Source organism: Motacilla alba, chromosome Z (assembly GCF_015832195.1).
Source record: "Motacilla alba alba isolate MOTALB_02 chromosome Z, Motacilla_alba_V1.0_pri, whole genome shotgun sequence".
Classification (NCBI taxonomy): domain Eukaryota; kingdom Metazoa; phylum Chordata; class Aves; order Passeriformes; family Motacillidae; genus Motacilla; species Motacilla alba.
The window spans coordinates 3,455,869-3,474,044 of NC_052046.1; the positions used below are offsets into that span (position 1 = coordinate 3,455,869).

General features: G+C 43.0%; 1 protein-coding gene across 2 annotated transcripts in view; it reads right to left on the reverse strand.

Moving 5' to 3' along the window:
* The window catches only part of SETBP1 (SET binding protein 1), a 268,091-nt gene that overhangs the window by 203,942 nt on the left and 45,973 nt on the right, over nucleotides 1–18,176 (reverse strand). Inside the window, exon 3 of one of the 2 annotated variants that reach the window (XM_038123997.1) lies at nucleotides 12,676–12,759. The exons of the other annotated variant lie outside the window; for it this stretch is intronic. Within the exon in view, the coding sequence (XP_037979925.1) occupies nucleotides 12,676–12,759 (84 nt within the window). The remainder of the gene's footprint in view (nucleotides 1–12,675; nucleotides 12,760–18,176) is intronic. 2 annotated transcript variants of the gene reach the window in all.

Genomic DNA, 18,176 nt, shown 5'->3' on the forward strand with positions numbered 1-18,176 from the left:
ACCCCATTCAGCAAACAGCTGAGGACACAAAAGCTACACTGTCCTGCCTGCCTTCAAAAGAAATCAGCTCGAAGATTACAACACCTCCACCCCAGAGCCATGCTCTGATGCCAGGATCAACACACAGATGGTCTGCCTGCCCTGCTCCCACCACTGCACCCTGGCAGCTCAGCACCCTGAAGCCAGAGCATCCTGCAGGCTTCCCTGCCTCCTGGCTCTGCATGGACACATGTTCTCCCAACCAAATGACCTCATCTGGACTGGATTGAGCCTTCCAAGTAAAAAAAAATACAGCACATAGGAACTGGCAGTGATTTTCAAAGATTTAAGTTGGGTCCTTCTCAATTTTCACTCAGCACTTTATACATTTTTTTTTTCTGCTATGAAATTGGGGGCATTTTATATTCCCTGCTCCAATACATATTTTATAAACCTGCCTCTTATGCAGTTAATATTTTGGTTCCAAAGTTAACTGGTTAAAACACATATTAATAGATTTGGCATGGAAAAAAAAAAAAAAGAAGAAAAAAAGGCAGGTGAAAGAAATGCTGGGGGAAGAAAAATAGCAGTGGTGTTTGGAATGGCTCTGGAGCCAAGACAGCAAACCTGGTCTTTTTAATGGGACCACCCAAGTGAGAAAGACCTTAAGCTCTTACTCACGTGTGTTATGTTCACTGCAGTGTAATTCAAAGTCCAGAGGGGAGTTAGAAAAAGTAGTAGTGGGGTTTATTAAGGGCTTAGCAGATGAGACAAAGTGCTGGGCTCCCACCAAAGGCCATTCCCAAATTTGCCAGCACAATATAATGTGATCTCAAGTCTGGTTCAACAAACACAGGAGCAGGAAGACTGTGCTGCTGGAACAACCTGTTGCTGACTGCCTGGTCTTTGCATGTCAACCATGGTTCAGCAGCTTCTCCTGAACATAGGGATTTTTCCAGAGGTAACATCACCTCCTCTAAACACATTTCTGAGATCCAAACCAAAGAAAATCACAACAAACCCCAGCACCCCTTCAGAAGGCCTCTACCCAGAACAGCATTTAAGGTTGTGGTATTTTGTCCAAACAACAACCTATACAGGAATCCAAATTATTTAAAAATAATTACTTAATTCAACACCAAACCTTTATGTGCTATGAATTGTTCAGTTGGGTTGGCTGAGTCAGGTCTAAGGTTCATTTCCAGGCCATAATCAAAAATACTACCAGTGAGGGAAATGTTTATGATGTTCTAAGTGCCCAGATAAGACAAACTAAGAAGTAATAAAGGAAAGAGCAGTTTAGAGAGCCACTTTAAAAAGAGAAGTGGATGGAGATAGAACAGAGCTCCCAGCAATGGCAAAGCTGGGTTCTTGGATTACTTGCTCCTATTGCATTCTCCAGCCCAGCTGAAACACTCCCATCAGCAAAATCCTGTCATTAGATTTAGTGATGGCATCTCCAAGGACAGAGCAACAGAGCAACAGGACTGGCTGTATCAGTATCCCTTCTCCCTGGGATTACACTGTTTGTATCCTAGCCTCTAGGAAAGAGGATGATTGATGTATAACAGTAGAGGAAGGAGGAGGGAGACTATCGGGAGGGGCAGGAGATGGCAAAATCTGGTGCCCAACATGAAACATTTAAGCCCTAAACTTCTGGGGGGATATGATCCTACCCTGCAGTGTTGCTATTTTTTTGCCACAGAATTAAAAAGAAGGACTTTTCCTAGTGTCACTGCAGGCCACAGAGGATAAATCCATATGACAGGGCTTAAGTTATGAATATGGGGAATTAGAGATGAGAAGCAAAGCAGCTTATAATGACTCTCCCTTTTGCTCTTTGGATTGCAAGCTTCAGTATTGATTTTGAAACACTCTGTCTTCATCCTAACAGCTTCTTGAAAATGCAGCTTGAGAGTTTCTTCACCTTGCAGCCTCTTCAGCATGATTTGATAATGATAAAAAGAGAACACAAAAGCTTTTGCATCAGGTATTATGATATTCATTCATTCCCTTGTTTTCTAAGCACAACCACTGACCTGCTGGGAGGGTGTTGAGAGAGACATTTCAATTAACTTCTTTATGAGGACAGCCAGTGTTCAACTCAGAGCCTTTATTCCCAACAATGTCAGTGCAGGGAGACATGAGTGCCTTGACAACACCTCGTTCAGTTAGTCATCTAAAGTCCAGCCACAGGAGTGGCCTGCAAAAATCCTGCAACAGCTCCAACCTTGCTGCACCAGGTAATGCAAAGCTCGTGGAAAGTGGTTACCACCTCCTTGTCATCTTGCTCACAAAGATGTTCAGGCAGCCTCAGGATACTCACACAAGTCTTGCCCCGCAAGACTACAGACAACACAAGTATCCATATCCAAATGGAAACTTTTGTTTTGTCCTGACCAACACATGACATGGCAAAAGATTGAGCAGCTCAGAGAGTACTGAAGAGCACATAGGGTTGGCAAAGTTGATTATATCATCTATTCTGACCCCAGCTTTGAGGTGAGGCAAACACATTTCCCACTCAGTTGCAAAACATTTTGAGCTCTTTTTAAAGTGCTTAACCTCTTCCACCAAAGTAGCCAAGATGGGCATCTTTGGTGGGACAAAACACTGGGCCACAGCCCTCATAGCTTTTTCCTGTTTGCTCTCAGTGTTGTGCAGGTTGAGTCTAAACAGAGTGAAATAACTATTCTGTCTACTTGGAGAGGTAAGGCTGAGAAGGAAAACTAAGATGAAATAACTGGGCTGAGTTTGTACAGGAGATCAGTGCTGGAGAATGAGAGTCAATTTCCTGGCCTCCCACTCCAATACTCAGCTGCTAGATTGATCCTGCTGTCTTCCAAAAATGAACTTCACTACTCAAGGACAGACAGTGAGGTTTCCTGTGGATTTTCACTTTCCTCTCTGTGTTTTTCCTCAACAAAAGAAAAGCCATTAATATTCAATCATTCCTGCATGTAAGATGCAGTTGCTAAAATGGTTTTGCACTTAACAGCCTCCAGTTGTAGACTAAATTGATGACACTTAAAACATGCCCAGGAGCCATAGCAGAATGATCCTATTACAGCAGTGCCTTAGTAATGTTGTGTTAGTTAAGGTTACGTTGGCTGGTTCTGAGGGTTTATAACCCAGCTGTGAATATATTCTCCAGGCTGGGACCAGTTGCCAAGGGGATTTATTCCTGCAGCGAATCATATGGCTTTTTGGGTTGGTTTTTTTTTTCTTTTCCAGCTACTTTAGATCACAATTTTGTCTGTTTCTTTTTAAGATACAACATAAAAAGAAAAAGAATAAAACATGCCTCTGTCATGAGGCTAGTAGGAGCTGTACTATATTGCAAGCTAGAGTTAACCTACCTCAGGCAATCCCTACCCCATGCCAATATCCAAGTACTCCCCAGCCTTTAACATGAAGGATATCAGTGCTGCTTTCACTGCTTTCTTTATAAGAGAGCTGAGGTTTTCCAGGAATTAAATCATGATTGGTTGTGTGGGAAACCTGTGACAGACTGAGCATCTCTGAAGGGTGAGCCAACTCCATAGGCACCGAACCTCCTCTTTTTCCACCTGCTTTAAAGACTTTCAAACTACAGCTTGAATGATTTCTCCCCTGCATGAGAGATTTTTTTTTTTCTTCTACAAAGAAAATTTTGGTTACAGTTCTATTTGACAGAGCTTTCTGAGTGGTTTCCAGGAGGTAATGTTTTAAAAACTGATCTGGCCAATAAAAGGAGACTTAAAACCCAAGGTGCACACATATCTACTGTCACTTACCAAGCCAGACTTGTGTGCAAGAACAAGAAACCCATGAAGTGGGATATAGTAGGGAGTAAAAGGACATAAGGAACAAAGGCCTATTTGGATGGAGCAATGCAAAATGCTCCTCTCACCATGGTCAACCCAAGAGCTCCCGAAGAGCTGGAGCTGGTGGAAAATTTAACTGAATACATTTTCCATGTATAACCAGTGTCAGAACCAAATATTTGCTGAATGCAGAGCAAACATATTGGGTACAATTCCAGACAGATGACCTGCTGAAATATGGGACCTGAATTTCATCGTCTTGACATTGACTCTGGTACAATGTCAGCAAAAGGAGGGTGCAACCTGCCACCATTCTGCTAGGGTAGCATTTTGCACCCATGCTGACTGAGACAGGCGTGAAGCGCTCCACAAAGCTTTGAACACGACACTCCAACCAACAAGGCAGGTCCTGCTCTCCATCTGCCACCCTCCACAAAGCCTTTGCACTTCCCTTGCACCTCACAGCTCTCAGCAGCTCTGAGCGGGCTGCTCAGTTTCCATGAGCCTCAGAGGAGATGGGATCTGGATTCACGTGGCATCTGTCATCTAAAAGGTGGCTGACTGAGGCTGACCCTGCCGTGGTGTCTTCACATGCTGGCATCTGCTAAGGGGAAATGGTAACAGGGCAGAGTGGGAGAGGCAGCAGAGGTGGGGCTGTTCAGCCTGGAGAAGAGAAAGTTGTGTGGAGATCTCATAGCAACATTCCAGTATGTGAGGGGGGTCCAGAGGGAGGCTGGGCAGGAGGTCTTCTGCAGGAACTGCAGTGATAGGACAAGGAGTAAGGGTACAAGTTGTAAAAAAAGAAATTTAGGTTAGATATCAGGAAGAAAATGTTTACTGTGAGACACTGGCACAGATTACCCAGGGAGGTTGTGGATGTCCCATCCCTGGCAGTTCTCAAAGCCAGGTTGGATAAACCTTGAGCAACCTGGTCTGGTGGGAGGTGACCCTGCCCATGGCAAGGAGGGGTTGGGAGCAGATGGTCTCTAAGATCCATTCTAACCCCTTAACATTCTATGATTCCGTGATTCCATGACAGGCAGCCAGAATATCAGAGGATAATGAGGAAAATGGTCCTTCTTATATAATTATCAAATGGACAAGTCCAAATCTTTGCCCAGGCCTTTTCCTCACCCATCTGCATGTTGTTCCTGCCTTGCCTGAGTCTCCTGACAGCAGGTAAGCTGCTAAGGCAGAGGGTATGGGATCACTCTTTCCCTCTCCATCCATGCAGAGAGATCAGTGAAAACAACAAAACAGTTATTAATTCTCCCTGGGCTTTTAAAGCCTAACTCCCACAACACAGGATTTTCTTCAGCTGCTTTAGCCCTCATTTAACACGCTGGTACCTGTTTGCCTTTGAGGAGTATAATGACCCTTTCAAATTCAGCATTTGAGGCCACAGATGACAATTGATAACAATAATATTTTTCATGTTAGCAACACTTTTCATTCAGAGGGCTCTCAAATTGATTTTCAAATAGTATGGCTTCCCTTCAACCAGCACCAAAATGAACCTACCTCCCAGGTGGAACAAAACAAACCATCAATGCAAGGTGGTGGTACACAGCAATTTAGGGCAGGAAGTCCAGAATTATATGTCCCACTGAAGGCAGAGGGTCAAGTAAATTTGGCTGAAAGCATATCCTGAATAAGAGCATGGACAAAACATCATCACCAGCTCCAACTCAGGAGGGAGAGTGCAATGGGATCATCACTCACTAGAAAAGGTCAGAGACCCAATCTTTACGTCTTGCACAAGGGCAGGGTACTGTGTTAATGCTCGCTCACATTCAGAAGTGCCTCAAAAGAAAAAGAAAAAAGGCAATTTGCTGACTGCACTTCTGAAGCCTTTGCTGCAACAAAAAGAAAGAGCACTATGAGTTTTTTGGTCTCCCTTTTCCGGAAGAAAGGAAAGGTTCTATTGAACTTCAGTCTACACTGTGCTACACTTTACAGGAAGCCCAACCCACTCTGAAATTAATATGAACAGTAAGAGGAGACCATAAGGCGGAAAACTCTTGAAGTGAGTACAAGACTATTCATAAAATGAGTGAGAAAAGGAAATAGGTGATTATAAAAGGTCATTAGAAATGTCAGCGTACAAATGGCATTGTGTGAAGGGAGGTGTAACCCACTGCAAGACAATCTACCACAGCTGAACTTGCAGAGGACATCCATAACTTCAGTCTCTTTTGTTCAGAGGTTTACACTTAGGAAATTTCTTTCATAATACTATCACTCCAAAACTTACATACATCCAAAGAATGGGGACTAATCCATTCATCTTCCATTCCCAACAGGTGAATGAAACTAAAAAAATTTCCCAGCCACCAGGAATTCAGATGCTCAGCAGCAGATCCAGCAATTACCTGGACACAACTGCTGTATGAAATTGGGAGGTCCCGAGAAAAGGCATCTGGGGCATCTGTTGTTCAAACACCTCTTGTCCCCAGCCAGATCCCAGTGAGAGGATTCCAGCTTTTATAAAACATTTCTGAATTTAAATTTTCTCCAGCATTTTGGTTCACCAAGTGAAACTTCTTTCCCCTAGAGCACCACCAGCAGCAAGTGAATGGATAAGCAAAGGTGATCCATCTTGCTAAATACAACACCTGAATCATGGAAGGGTGAAACACTCTGACATGGCAGGAAGAACAAGATGCACAAGTATTTCATGAGTATTTCGAACACTAAAAATTTAATTGGTTAGATAAGCATAATGACAGAGGTATAAGGGTTGCTTTTAATAGGCACCAGATCCAAAAGGGATGTGTTTATCAGTGGTGCTATATATAACACTTCTGTGAGTTCTCAGTGAGTGGAACACTTTCCTACAGTTCCAGGTTCTATGTATGATCTTCTACCCTGCTTTATTATACCAGCAAAGTATTTTTAAGAGCCCTTTACTGCCCAGATACCACAGGCATTTAACAGTCTCTCTTTAAATTTTACTTCTTGTTTTAGGTCTCTATAACCTGTGCAGAATCCAATGATTTTTTCAAGCAAAGATTCAAACTCTGCCATAAATGTGGGCACAGGAGATGGTGGACAGCATACACTCACTCCTACTATTCTCTTCTCCTGCTTCATTCCACCCATGTAATTCCAAGTTAGCCAATGCTTTCACTTATTTTTATTACTCTTATTTCTTTTAGCTGAGAGAAACATTAACTGAGGGGGTGTGATCCAGATTTGCTCAGATGAAGTACAGGAGCCTTTGCACTCCTTCATTTCATGCCTCAGTGCATTTCTTGCTAACAAGTGGAAGAAATGCAAGGGAGAGCCAGCAAGGCTAAGGCAGATTCTCCAAAATTTGGTCTCAGTTCTCTGCTATGCCCTCGGCAGATATAACAGTGCTGGCTGCCAAAGAAACTTAGCTCTGACACAATTCAGCCCAGGACAGTTAGCCATTTAAAGAGGAGGGTTTATTTTACATACTTTTCACCCTCCTCCCCTATAACCTCCTACCCTGTTTTTTTTAGATGGGAAATTATCAGTAGCCCTGAATATGTAAAATTTTACAGCAGCTTACCAGACAATCTGTATTGGTCCCTTCACCTTTGCTGTTACTTTTATTCTTCTATAAATTCCTTCAACCATTAAACAGTGTTATTCCCACAACAGCTTTGGCAAAGATCAAAATAATGTGGCAGGTTTGCTCCAATTTTCTACTGCTACCAGCCAGGTAATGAAGAGCTAGATGGAGACAAAAGATGTTTTCCTTTCCTTTTCTGTCCTAAAGGATTTTGTCCTGGAATTCTACACAGTCAGTGAAAACATTTTAAAAAGCAATTAAGGTGGACTTTGTGGGGTGGGAAGGTTGTGGAGATTGGTTTCAGTCCAGTACTTAAGTCATTGTGCTTTTGCTGAAACAATGACAACATCAATGGATAGCACTGCCTCACCTTTTTAAAAACCTGAAACTGCCAGGGAAACCAGAATAATTGTAATTAAACTACTGTTTACTCTCAGCAGATATCTGGTGACTGAAAGCTCTGTTCTGGTATATATATGTATCTATATAATTCTGCAAACCCCAATCCAGTGAATTGGAGAGAGAAGTTTGACTTCTCACGGCTGTTTTGCAGAAGATGAACATCACCACATGCCTCACCTCAACAGTGCAGTGTTTTCTTCAAGGAATCCAGAAATCCTCAGAAAGGGTGCTTGATTTAGGCTCTGCTTGGTGCCACTGAAGTCCCAGAGAACTAAGCTCTTGGTTAGTCTCACCAGCTGTTGAATCCCGCTGTAACCAGGATCTTAAAACGGATCTTAAAATCCTATCCTTGCAAGAACTGCACATGCATTAGATTATACTGAAATCTACTTCGGTTTGAAAAGAAAAACAAATTAGCAGACAAGCAAAAAAAAGTCTGAGAGAGATTATTTAATCCCTAACACTGAGTTCAACCTTTGGAAAGAGTCAAAATCTAGTGAGGCTTCAGGGGAAAGGAGGACACTCAGATGAGGCCGAAGCAGCCCACAGGGGAAGCTGCCTATTTCATTTCTGGAACATGGGCCATGTGCATCTATTTTTAGCTTTGAACTGAGTTCCTCTGCCTCCTGCCAGAAGTCCCGAGCCCTGTGCTGGTGCAACGAAAGCAGTGGCTCAGCCATTCTCTAATAGCTTTTACTTCTTAATAAAGCACAGCACTTAGGCAAAGGATGAGGTTACTGTCGGAGGGGTCATGATTAATAATGATTAATCTGATCCTTGCCAACATGAACTGGATCCACCATTCACTAAATAATTACTCTGCAGCATGGATACCATTTCCAGAGGAGGCACATGTTTGTCATATTAAAACCAAGACCAAACACAGGGAAGGAAAAGGGGATCTGAGTTCTCAGTAACACTTGATCTCACAGGAACCACCAGAAAAGTTAAGCAAAGAAGGGCGAAAAAAAGGAAAAAAAAAAAAAACCCTACAACAACAATTGCAAATCAAAGTATAAAAGCAATTAAACACTGATGAGTCACCCACATTTTTGGAGAAGCAATGGAAAGCAAATAAAACCAAACCCTCAGAAGGGAAAGCAGCACGTGCTGAGGATATGGTGCACTCTGCTACTTTTGGCTCCTAACCTTATGCATAACTCTAATATGCACATTATTTGCCCACCCACACATTTCCCTCCTGTTCTTAAATTACATTTTTGTTTTCCTCAGAAAGCACACAAATGAAATTGCTCCCTGGGAAACATCTTTCCTTCTTTATATTAGTATGCTACTTGGCACAAGGAAATCCTAGTCCAGGATTGTCATTCTTAAACAACAATGCATCTCAAATAATAAGGAACATTATAACTTTATAACATTATGGGGAAGCATAAACTAATGGGAATCTAATAAGCACTCCAAAGGGCATATATGAACCTTACAATTACAGCAGGATGCCTGTGGTGTAGAGACTTAGTTCTGGGCCTCAGAGCATGGATAAATTTTACTCCCACAAAGCACACAAACAACAAGCAATGGTGCCAAAGGCAGACTAGGATATGGGGGTTTTGCTTGCAAAAGGTGACCTTATCTGGGGACTCCTCTCCATCATCTTGCTTCACTGACCCAAAGCTTCCTTGAGACCATCCATGGGGGACGCTACTCTAGTTCTTCAGTGCACTCAGCTCTATTCCCTGCGAGGTTTTCAAAGCTTTGGTGGGATTTATATTGCACTGTTTACCCTACCACATCATCATGCAGGGTTTGATTTGGACTGGGAGGCCACAACAGAGACCACCAGTCCCTCTCCTGGTCTGGTGCAAATCCAACAGGAAGGTTGGGTTCCTTGTGCCTGTTGTGAAATCCCAGCCCTGTGTAAGACCATTTGAACTTCTGCCCTTGACAGGTCCAGATTTTACACACTGGTGACTTGCAACATGGAAAATACCATGCAGATAGTTGGCATGCTCAAGGAAGCATGGCTCAGGTCAAGAAGTGCCATTGCTTTTAGAGACATCCTGGAGAATCACAGAATCACAGAATATTCTGAGTTGAAAGGGTTCCACTAAGATCATCAAGGTCAACTCTTAGCCCTGCACAAACACCCCAACAATCCCACCCGGTGCATCCTTGAGAGTGGTGTCTAAGCTTTCCTGGAGCTCTGGCAGCCTTGGGGCCGTGCCCATTCCCTGGGGAGCCGGGGCATTGCCCAGCACCCTCTGGGGGAAGAGCCTTTTCCTGATATCCAACCTAAATCTCCTCTGATTCAGCTTCATGCTGTTTCCTCAAGCCCTCTCTGCTCACAAGAATGAAGAGATCAGTGTCTGCCCCTCCTCCTTCCCTCACAAGGAAGATGGAACTGCACTGAGGTCTCCCCTAAGTCTCTTCTTCTCCAGGCTGAAGTAAGAAATGTTGGTAAATTAAACCCTTGGCAATGAGGTTATGATTTGGTTCAGCTGGGGCAGTGTGTTTAGTAGTTGTTTTGCAGTTTCCAAATGCACTTGAAGCAATGAAAGAAAAGTCATCTCTTTGCAAAACATCACCTTTCACAAAAATTTCAGCTGAAAAGTAGTTGGTGACTTTAAAACCAAGCCTTCAAATAGCTAATGGCATAAAAACCACATACCTATTTATGCATACATTCATGCAAACGAATAATAAAATAAGTTGCATTTTCACAAAATTTTATAGAGGCACCAGAGTGAAACATAAAGCAATGTATGGAAAAAGAAAAAGATCCCAACAACAATAATGAAGGTAAATCTTTAAAATCTGAGACAGGGTGCAGGAGGCAGGGGTAGAGCTCTGCAGAAAAAACTAAATCCAGTGCACTGTTTTTCCCCTTCACAAAGTGAAACAAGCTGTTCCTAAAAAATCAAAAAAAATACTTCCTTGGTTTTCTGGCAATTAGTGTCCTGGAGGATTAGCCTACAATCATTGGCAAGTGTTTGCCTTTCCCAGCCAATGTCACCATAGAAGTCTGTGTTTATCTACAAGGCCCAGGGGATAATTTATAAGCTGAGCTGAGGTCCTGCATTCACAGACAAATGTTCCACACTGCCACCCACCCTCCTGTACTAGTTTCCTCTCCATCTACCTCCTATCCCCTGAAATATAGACAGGACCCTGCCAGGAGCATGAAGAATGAGCTTTACAGCCTCTGAAGCAAGCACTTGCCCCGTAGTTTATGTTGATACAGCAAATAAAGAGATACTGATATGGTCAACACAACATCAGGCATCAAAAATTAGATTTCAGGAAGTAACTGAATGCAAAAAAATACTTTATCACTGTTCCAGAAACCATCAAAGAGAATGGAATATTTTTTTCCCCTCTGAAAACTGTTGCCTACACTCTAATTAAAATATTGCCATTAGTGAGTTTGAGGTCTACTACCCAGGGTTTGCTAGAGATAGTGTTTTGTAAAACCTCTCTGCAATCAACATGTTCCAACTTTATTTCTAATCAATGCTACCAGTACTTTAACAGTCTTCTGGTCCCTTTAAAGTAATTCAACCAGAGTACATCAAAATACAAAAGACTAAGATTAGTAAGAGTGCTTATTTCTAAATTAATTTTCCCCTGACGTGTTAGAACCTAAAAATGAGAATATTAAGCTTCCATTTGAGAGAATGGGAAGCTAGTCTTTTAAAGAAAAGTAATATGAATCCTTGTCTTGATGGTAAACTGATGATATAGCTCATGACAATAATTTATTAATTTGAAAATTCTAATAAAAGCACCCAAGTAAAACAAAGCAAGTCAATGAAAGACTTAATTCTAGAAAGAATTTGTAAGTGTGACCAACATTCCTCGCAAGAGAAAATACTGCAGAGCAGGTACATTGATGGATGGATAGGTTTATAGGTAAGACAGATCTGTTCTAAGATCTCAAACATTAACAAGACAAGTCTTTGAGACACTGCTATTAATTAAAGTTGAACATGCATGTTGAAGGTGAAAAACACTTTTCTTCCTGAGAATTCATCTCTTTTCCTTTCAGGAAACTATAAGGAGTTTCTGGAGCTTCATGGACACAGTTTGAATCTGCCCCAGGTCTAAACCCAGTCACAGGATGTCCTCAAGATACATTAGAGAGCAGACAGCAAAGTTCTTTGGTAATTGAGACCAGCTGCTTCACTCTGCCACATTTATTATTGGGTGACCTGATTTTTATAAAAAGTTTATGTTCAAACCAAATTTTGTTTCATCTTTGGAAAAAAAATGATCTCCAGATTCAAACTCATCTTTAGCAAATAAGACAGGAGGCATAAGAACTAAAAAAAAATTGTCAGGGATGAACTTGGCTAGTCTGAATAAGTGCCAAGTGGTAGGGGGAAGGAAGAGACCACCAACTGGCTGTTATTCCAAGCACAGTCCATCTCACTTGCAATTAGTGAATCCTACCAGTGATCCCACCAATGTCAATTTGACCAATTTTGGAATAAGGGGCCATTCATTCCAAGTAATGAATATTGAAGCCCGGCCATTGGTTTGTGAACAAATGTCATGAGGAACCCCAATAAAGAATGTCCTTGTGATGGTGTCACTTGAGAACAAAAGCGTGCAATGAACTACCACCCATCCAGGCAGCTACAGTAGGAGACCAAAGGTTGCATGCATTTAGCCAGCAAGGAAAAGCAATATTCTTTAAGAAAGGCATTGCCTGGAGTGGATTCTTATAAAGAAACAGAATTCATGAATAAATAAACCAGATGGGAATAAGCCAGGCTAGGGAATTAACATCTCCTAGTGCAGTGAATCCCCAATCTTGCTTGAGGGTTTTTCTACAAGTAACAAACACAAAAACATTAATGTTGTACCATTGTCAATCATGCCAAGGACTCTGTTTGTGTCCAGGAATTCTGATACACAACAATGCAGATCAAATCCACTAGACGTTAAGACATTCTTAGATTTCACCAGTTAAGGTACATATTGACTGACCTGATCTGAGTCTTTCACTTGAGAATTTTTCCCTTTTCTGCAACCACAACTCATAAGCAGTTTTGCATCTCCAATGACTTTTCCCTAAAAGAGATAAGGAAGGAAAAATATCAGCACAATCTGAACCACCGAAGACCAAGAGGCTTGTACTTGTGATCAGGAGCGGGGGAAGAAAGGGCAGCCTGTAGACTCTTCCTGTGCTGCTGAGAGGTTCACTTTCACAGAGGGGGAGCTCCCAATCTGCCAAGAAGACTTCCCCAAAGGATAATATCCCAACATTAGGGAAATCACACAGAGGCAGAAGGAAGGCAAGGTGTGTGGAAAAAGACAGTGGGAAAGCAAAGCTGAAAAGAAACACGTTATTTTAACCCATGGTTTTCATACACTTGCATGAACAGATACATATCTAGCATACTCACCCAGTATGAATACCAAACAGCAGTGACTGGAGGAAAAGCTCACACACTACTTCTGTTCACCTTTACCAAGTTAATGCCTACTTGCTTCTAACGTGCCCAGATTTGGTGAAATAAATTCTTCAGGAGAAACTTGCTCTCAGTAGAACAGTGGGTCCACATCATCCCTGGTAAACCCATGCCAGGTGCCCAAAAGCACACTCTCACCTAACACTGCTGGTACAGACTCTACAATGTCTGTGACATAGACTCATAGAATGTTTGGGTTGGAAGGGACCTTAGAGATCACTCTGTTCCACCCCCTGCCATGGGCAGAGACATATTCCCCTAGAACAGGTTGCTCCAAGCTCTGTCTAATCTGGTCTTGGACACTTCCAGGGATTGATGCTCAAACCAACAGAGATTTGCAAAGAAACAGAGTCTACTCCTCTCCTTTTACCTGTAACTGACAGTCTGAAAGAGAAGCTAACCTCAGATACCTTTATTTTTGTTGAAAACCTATCAGACTGACTGAATATGATTCAAGCAGCAAGGTTCCTCATGTTAACAGGGTTCTTTTATGGGGATTATTTGTCACTTTGGTCCTTCAACAAAGTATTTTTGTTGCTTATCAATCCTGGACATCTCAATAAATCACTATGTCAGAAAGGAGTTGGGATTCCAGACTTGGTCAAAATGCTGCTTGAATTTAAACTGCACAGAGTCCAAAACAGCCAGTGGAATCCCCACAAATGTATCACAATTATTTGTTTTTCCATAGGCATACACACAAAGACATTGCCTACTTCCAGACTTTTGCTGTCCACAGTTGAAAAATAAACACTCTTGGCATCTGCTGGGGAACGGAGGGAGAATCTGCTCGTGTGCAGCCATGAACAGTCATGAGATTTCAGCTGAAATAATTTATATAGAAAAGAAGATCCCAACACAGTCAGTGAGTTTAGTCAAGTGGAAGTGCTCTGCCCTAAATGATGAGGAAGGGAAAGGGCACAATTAAAAGGAATTGCAGCCATTGCTCAATGTCAGGGCACAACAGAGAGATGACCCTTGGTGGCAGGAATTAAAAACAAGCAGATAAACTTTTGGTCACCTTGGGAGAGTCTGCAACCTGCCAGGTGTGGAGAGGTCTCTTACTTGGTGAGCTCAGCATATCACAAATCTCAGCAAGGTCAGATAATGTGCAGAAATTATCTTTTTCTCTCTTTCCAAAAGAGAAGCTGGGAAAAAATTATGACACTGAAAAGGTTGTACTGATACCTAATCTGATAACTACCCAAAATGCCTCATGTTTGGGCTGCTGATTACAAACTGTCAGACTCTGAAGTTTTCAGGGCACTACTTCCAACTGGCCTCCTCTGCCTGTGACTCCCATCTGTCAAAGGTGTTTCACTCTTGCCCTCCGTTACTACAATATTTCAACAACTGGTCTGTAATCTATTAATTTTTTTTTTCCTCAGAAAGAAGTGCTTAAACTATAAGTTAAAGCAAAGTGTGTTAAAATGCTGTGTTACAAGACAGGAAACTGAGGCATGGGGAGAGACCCCTTTGTCTAACCACAGAGTACCTTCTAGACACCCCACAGCATATGAGACAAGCTGGATCTATAAAAAAAAAACTAGGAAAGACTCACACATTTCCCAAAAGGCCACTGGATGCCTTGGGGTGGCTATAGCATAAACATACACTTGTGGTAAGGAAACTGTATCCACATAAGTCTCATTGGTGCTCAGCTCGTCCCACTGTCCACTGCAAAGTTTTTATGTCAAATAAGATAATCCAACCCTTTTTTAACCACAAGCCGAGGGAAGAAACCTCCCAGTTTTACACCCTTCTATGGGTCTAATGCCACCTGAACTCATGGCAAACCATGGCCATGTTCTCCTGCCCAAACAGAAGTATCAGCAGTTTTACTTAGCAGAGAGAAATGACAAGATGTTGCCCATAACCACCTGGAAAATCAAGAGTGCAAGGGAAATAAGAACCCAAAACTTGACAGTTTTTTGTCTTCCTCTGACAAGAATGAAGGGGCTCTTCAATTCCCATCAGAAAACCCAAATGAAAGCACTGCACTGGATAAATAATCCCACCGGCTTTTCCAGCTGCAGATGCACCTCTCTTAATGTGCTTTGGATGAATGAGCTACTACCTCCACCCTATTTTAGGAAAGCTCCTTATGAGCAGACGATTAATTTGCAGATAGGTGTCTAACATTAGGCAGATAAGTTGAAAGGCAAAAGGGAAAAAAAAAAAAAGCATATGGACAACATTTGCAGCCAGTCGCAACTCTGTTCCAGAGCAGATGGAGGCCTTGTCATTCAGGGGTTTCCTCACATACACCAAGCAGTTCAGTGGGGATAGAGAAAGGGGCTTCTGTTTGGATGCTTCTGTCTGGAACCAGATTAGAGGAAAGCATGCTTTTCCACAGCACACGCCTTGTGTTACATTAAACATGCATGTGCAACTTCAGCTTTTATTCAGCGATCTGAAACAGAGCCCTCCAGGGTGCTAAGGGTTAGTGAGTTTTTGTTTGTTTATCTGTATGTTATTTTACAGTTTCTAGTACCCAAGGAGTTCGTTAAGAAATTAAAACACCTCGCTGGGGCTATCCTGATGTGATTGTTGCCTCCTGATATTTCCCTCCTTTCTCTGTCCAGCAGTGCTTGATGCACACAGGGGAAAGAGAGAACACCACAAAGAGAGGAGCCTCATCTGACTGGGTGTAGATGTCTGGTCTTAATTCACTGAGAATAATTTCTATGTTTCCTGGCCTTTTATTAACATGAGGTGCTATTGTTTAGAAGCACAAGGTTTTCCAACAGGAAAGATCGTTTTGCCTTCTGCTGACTCACATCCACTGCCAGACATCACCCTTCCCAAGGCAAAAGAGCAAGAAGGCTCCTTGACATATGTCCTATTATCCACTTCTTACAGGGAATCTGGCTGGCCTCACCCACCTCCTTGCACCATGGGCTCCAGCAGTTGGCCAAAGTTTGCAGAAAAATAAAAAAAAAAACCCGTAATAATAGTAACAGGCTTAATTATCTCAGCTGCACGGGTGACAGGAGCTGAGCAGTTGCCAGTTTTAACAGCCTGTGGTCGAGAAAAACTGAACTGCATCACCCAGAAGTCAAATGAGGGTCGGTCACAACTCGTTTCACGCCAGCAGCTCCAGGGGAGGCGCAGGGCACACACAAATCACTGCAGCTTTGCCCAGAGCCATCCTGTGTGGAGCTGCCAGCCCCGCTTAAAGGAGTCAGACACGAGGCACATGGCACCGGCTGGCCTCCAGGGAGCTGCCAGGCTCTGTACTCTGGAGTTGCTGGCTGGAATTAACAGTAGGATCCTGTCTTCCAAGCCTGTGGCTGGAAAGCTCAGCTCCAGAGGTGGGCTTGGCTCAGCACTGTGCCATGCACCTTGCAGAAGATGACAGGTCCAGCTGGGCTCTAACCTTCTTGGTTTTCATTAGCCTTTCTCTCTTTTGAGCCACAGCAATTGAAAATACTGGAAGCAGCTTTTTCCCTAGGGAGCTGGCACAACCACTCAGAGGGTGGTCGGGCACTGGAATCACCCCAGAGAAGGCCTCAAGTCCGCCAGAGTCCAAAAAGCATTTGGACAAGGTTCTTAGGCACGCAGTGTGATCCTTGGGGCTGTCCTGTTCAGGGCCAGGACTTGGACTCGATGATCCTTGTGAGTCCCTTCACACGAGGGATATCATTCTTTGAATCTATGTACAGCACTGCAACAGCAAACTCTAAAAATCCCCATGGCTGCATAAACACCATTAGGAAGAACAACACATTCTGTGTTTGTTATGGTTTTTTTGCTGTTCTGTCAGGGTGATCCACACATTTTTGAAGAACCAGTACCCAAGTGCCTACAGTGGTAGAGTGGGAGAGAAGGGGGGAAAGGAAGGGAAACAAGAACTGAATCCAAGGTGGAGGCAAGCAGCAGTACAACAGACAGCTGGTGTTTGGGTGGTGGTAAATCACCCTGAAATGAGCCTCTTCCCTCAGCTCAATGAGGCCTAAACAACAAAGGAAGGCACAGCTTGCAGCCGGACAGCCTGCTAGCCAACCACAGACACACATGACAGCTTCATTCAGGAGCCCGGAGTCAATACAAAAGCTCCGAAATCAATCCGACATCCTGCGACCTCAAACAATGCGCCAAATCTTCTCAGAATTGGAGCCCCAAATGAGGGGGAGCAGCATTCAAGGGAGATCAAAACGCAGGGCTGGCATTGAAAGGGACTAAAAAGGAGAAGAATGTTCCCAGTTTATTAATGGTGAGGTCTGGCCGGCTGCATCCCAGCCACCATAGGTTACGTTCATTAAAGGGCAGCGCTTTGCACGTATTATGCAGAGCGCCTGGAGAGTATGTGTTGTGTGCGTGTGTCCGCCAGCGTGCCCCTCACTTGCTAGAGATCAGGATGTGCCTTTCTGCTTAGCACTGTTGTCTCCATCAGAAATTCCTCCTGTGTGAACTGCAAACGGGGTTTTTTCCCACTTGAGCGACTGTATGGGCACAGACGCGCACACGTACACACGCTCTCTCTCATCTCTGAGCCTGAAAAGCATAAAGGAACTCAGACAGACTCTTTCCAACTTAAAAAAAAAAAAAAAAAAAAAAAAAAAGACAACATTTCAGATCCCCTTCCCTTTCCCTCCTGGCCATACTTTCAGCTCATACACACAAAACCTATTACAAAAGACCAAAGCATTATGTGATTGCCACTACTGCTGATGGAGTTGATTGCTCCATAAACCCCACTCCTAACATGCCATAAAGGACCTGGTCCCACAGCACAACAAATCCACAAAGGAGAGCAAAGGAAAAAAAAAGAAAATCTGCTTCAGTCCCTGGAGTTGTCCCCTCCGGGCAGGATTGCCCCTGCTGGGGTAGTTTCACTTGCAGAATCTGTCTTGCAGCACTACTCAAAAATAGCACCCTTCCCCTTTCAGCAACAAAAAGGCCAAGCAAATCCTTTTTATCAGCTTCCCTTTGAAGGCAGGTGGAAAAGTATAATATAGACATACACAGAGGAAAAAAAAAAAAGAAAAATACCATTTGCAAAAGTACTGTTTG